Source organism: Arvicanthis niloticus, chromosome 30 (assembly GCF_011762505.2).
Source record: "Arvicanthis niloticus isolate mArvNil1 chromosome 30, mArvNil1.pat.X, whole genome shotgun sequence".
Classification (NCBI taxonomy): domain Eukaryota; kingdom Metazoa; phylum Chordata; class Mammalia; order Rodentia; family Muridae; genus Arvicanthis; species Arvicanthis niloticus.
The window spans coordinates 19,956,233-19,958,843 of record NC_133438.1 but is presented as its reverse complement, the minus strand read 5'-3'; the positions used below and the strand labels follow the sequence as shown (position 1 = coordinate 19,958,843).

At 42.8% G+C, this 2,611-nt stretch overlaps 1 protein-coding gene across 1 annotated transcript; it reads left to right on the top strand.

Annotated features, from left to right (window-relative positions):
- The first annotated feature begins 357 nt into the window (after positions 1 to 357).
- Positions 358 to 2,252, top strand: Taar1 (trace amine associated receptor 1). The gene has a single exon (XM_076927478.1). The coding sequence runs from the start codon at positions 439 to 441 to the stop codon at positions 1,435 to 1,437; it is 999 nt and encodes a 332-aa protein (XP_076783593.1). The 5' UTR covers positions 358 to 438; the 3' UTR covers positions 1,438 to 2,252.
- The last annotated feature ends 359 nt before the right edge of the window (positions 2,253 to 2,611 follow it).

Below are 2,611 nucleotides of genomic sequence, written 5' to 3'. Positions count from 1 at the left end.
AACTAGACTGTTTTCCTCCAAAGACTGCTTCCCTTGATGGAGATACAGAATAATCGCCATTTGATTTTCTTTGACTTATGAACGTGGAGGTTTTATGTGTTGAGTTTATTTTATTCCAAGCTTTATATTTTAGCACAATGTCCAGCTCCAACTAGGTGTTAAACATGTTTTAAACTGAAGTATTAAACTGACCTTATAAGTAAAACTTGCAAAGCAGATATTCTTCAGCAAGAACGTGGAAATAGGGTACAAAAGACTGAGTTGGTTGCTGACTGCTTCCTCAGCTTTCTTCTTCTCTTCCCTTCTCTCAGGTTTCAGGGACAGGTACATGTCCATAAAAGAGGAAGGAGGTGGAATTCTAACCTGATTATGAGTTCTGGATACGTATTGCTCAACAGCCACAGGGAAAACCCAGCCTGGGTATAGTTCTCTGCAGTAATGCATCTTTGCCACGGTATCACGAATATTTCCCACACGAACAGCTACTGGTCAAGGGATGTCCGCCCTTTCCTGTATGGCTTAATGTCATTCATAATCCTGGCCACCCTGGTTGGCAACTTAATACTGATAATTTCCATATCCCATTTCAAGCAACTTCACACACCCACAAATTGGCTCCTTCATTCTATGGCCATCGTGGATTTTCTGCTGGGCTGTCTGGTGATGCCCTACAGCATGGTGAGAAGCGTGGAGCACTGTTGGTATTTTGGGGAAATCTTCTGTAAAGTTCACACCAGCACCGATATCATGCTGAGCTCGGCGTCCATATTCCACTTAGCCTTCATCTCCATTGACCGCTACTATGCTGTGTGTGACCCGCTGCGATACAAAGCCAAGATCACGCTCTCCACTGTTTTTGTGATGATCCTCCTTAGTTGGAGCCTTCCCGCTGTTTTTGCATTTGGGATGATCTTCCTGGAGCTGAACTTAAAGGGAGTAGAAGAGCTGTATCACACTCAGGTGGGCTGCCTGGGCGGCTGTTTTTCCTTCTTTAGTAAAGTATCTGGAGTCCTGGCGTTCATGACTTCTTTCTATATACCTGGATCTGTTATGTTATTTGTTTACTATAGAATATATTTCATAGCTAAAGGACAAGCAAGGTCAATTAATCGTACAACTCTTCAAGTTGAGTTGGAAGGGAAAAGCAGAGCGCCGCAAAGCACGGAAACAAAAGCCGCGAAGACCTTAGGGATTATGGTAGGTGTTTTCCTCATATGCTGGTGCCCGTTCTTTTTCTGCATGGTCCTGGACCCTTTCCTGGGCTATGTTATCCCACCCCGTCTGAATGACGCACTGAATTGGTCTGGGTACCTGAATTCTGCCCTCAACCCGATGGTTTATGCCTTTTTCTATCCCTGGTTCAGAAGAGCGTTGAAGATGGTTCTCTTTGGTAAAATTTTCCAGAAAGACTCATCAAGGTCTAAGTTATTTTCGTAATGCAATCCATGAAACGAGTATATTTTACAGTTTTTAAAAGGAGTTGGTGATGGGGGTTGGAGAGATGGCTCAGCGGTTAAGAGCACCGACCTTTCTTCTGGAGATCCTGAGTTCAATTCCCAGTAACCATATGGTGGCTCACAAGCATCTGTCATGGTATCCAATGCCCTCTTCTGGTGTCTCTGAAGACAGCTACAGTGTATTCATAAACATAAAATAAATTTAAAAACCAGTTATTTATTAACATATGAACATAGTAAACCAACTATAGACACCAATTTCATGGGCTTTTAACATTATTTATTTGAGTTAAAATATACATGGTGAGTTACACTTTGGTATTTGTATATAATTTGCTATTTGACACTGAAGAGATATGATCTTGGACATTATTGTTATGTAGGTTTAACTGTGGTAAATCCAGTATTAAAGACTTAATGTAAAAAAAAAAATTTCCCTGTCCTTAGATGACTTTTTGTGAGCTGATGGTGATTGTTTGTTCATTCAGAAATTGAAATCACAAGGCTAAATTTAGAGTACAAATTAGAAGAAATTTGCCATTTATGTATGTATGTGTGTGTATGTGAATATCTATGAAATATATGTTATTTTTGTAAAGCAATGCATAAAACCATTATATTTGCAATTAAGTTATTTCTCAAATAGATCTTACAGAATTAGTTTCAGGTTAAGTATCACTAGAAGTTTGGATTTATTTAATGACAGTGACATTTTCATGACCAAATTAAAGAAAGATATCCAATTAAAATGCGGTTCTCTGTCTGTTCATAAACCTGAAGATCTAAGGATGTAGTAAATCCCTCCATCCCCAGACATAGTGGCTGAAGTCTGCAATCTCAGTACTGGTAAGGCAGGGTCAGGGTCAGGGTCAGGGTCAGGGTCAGGGTCAGGGTCAGTCAGGGTCAGGGTCAGGGTCAGGGTCAGGGTCAGCAGAGGCAGAGGCAGAGGCAGAGGCAGAGGCAGAGGCAGAGGCAGAGGCAGAGGCAGAGGCAGAGGCAGAGGCAGAGGCAGAGGCAGAGGCAGAGGCAGAGGCAGAGGCAGAGGCAGAGGCAGAGGCAGAGGCAGAGGCAGAGGCAGAGGCAGAGGCAGAGGCAGAGGCAGAGGCAGAGGCAGAGGCAGAGGCAGAGGCAGAGGCAGAGGCAGAGAGGCAGAG

Excerpts from the sequence above, each read along its gene's own strand:
- Taar1 (XM_076927478.1), top strand. The coding sequence starts at position 439 with ATGCATCTTTGCCACGGTATCACGAATATTTCCCACACGAACAGCTAC.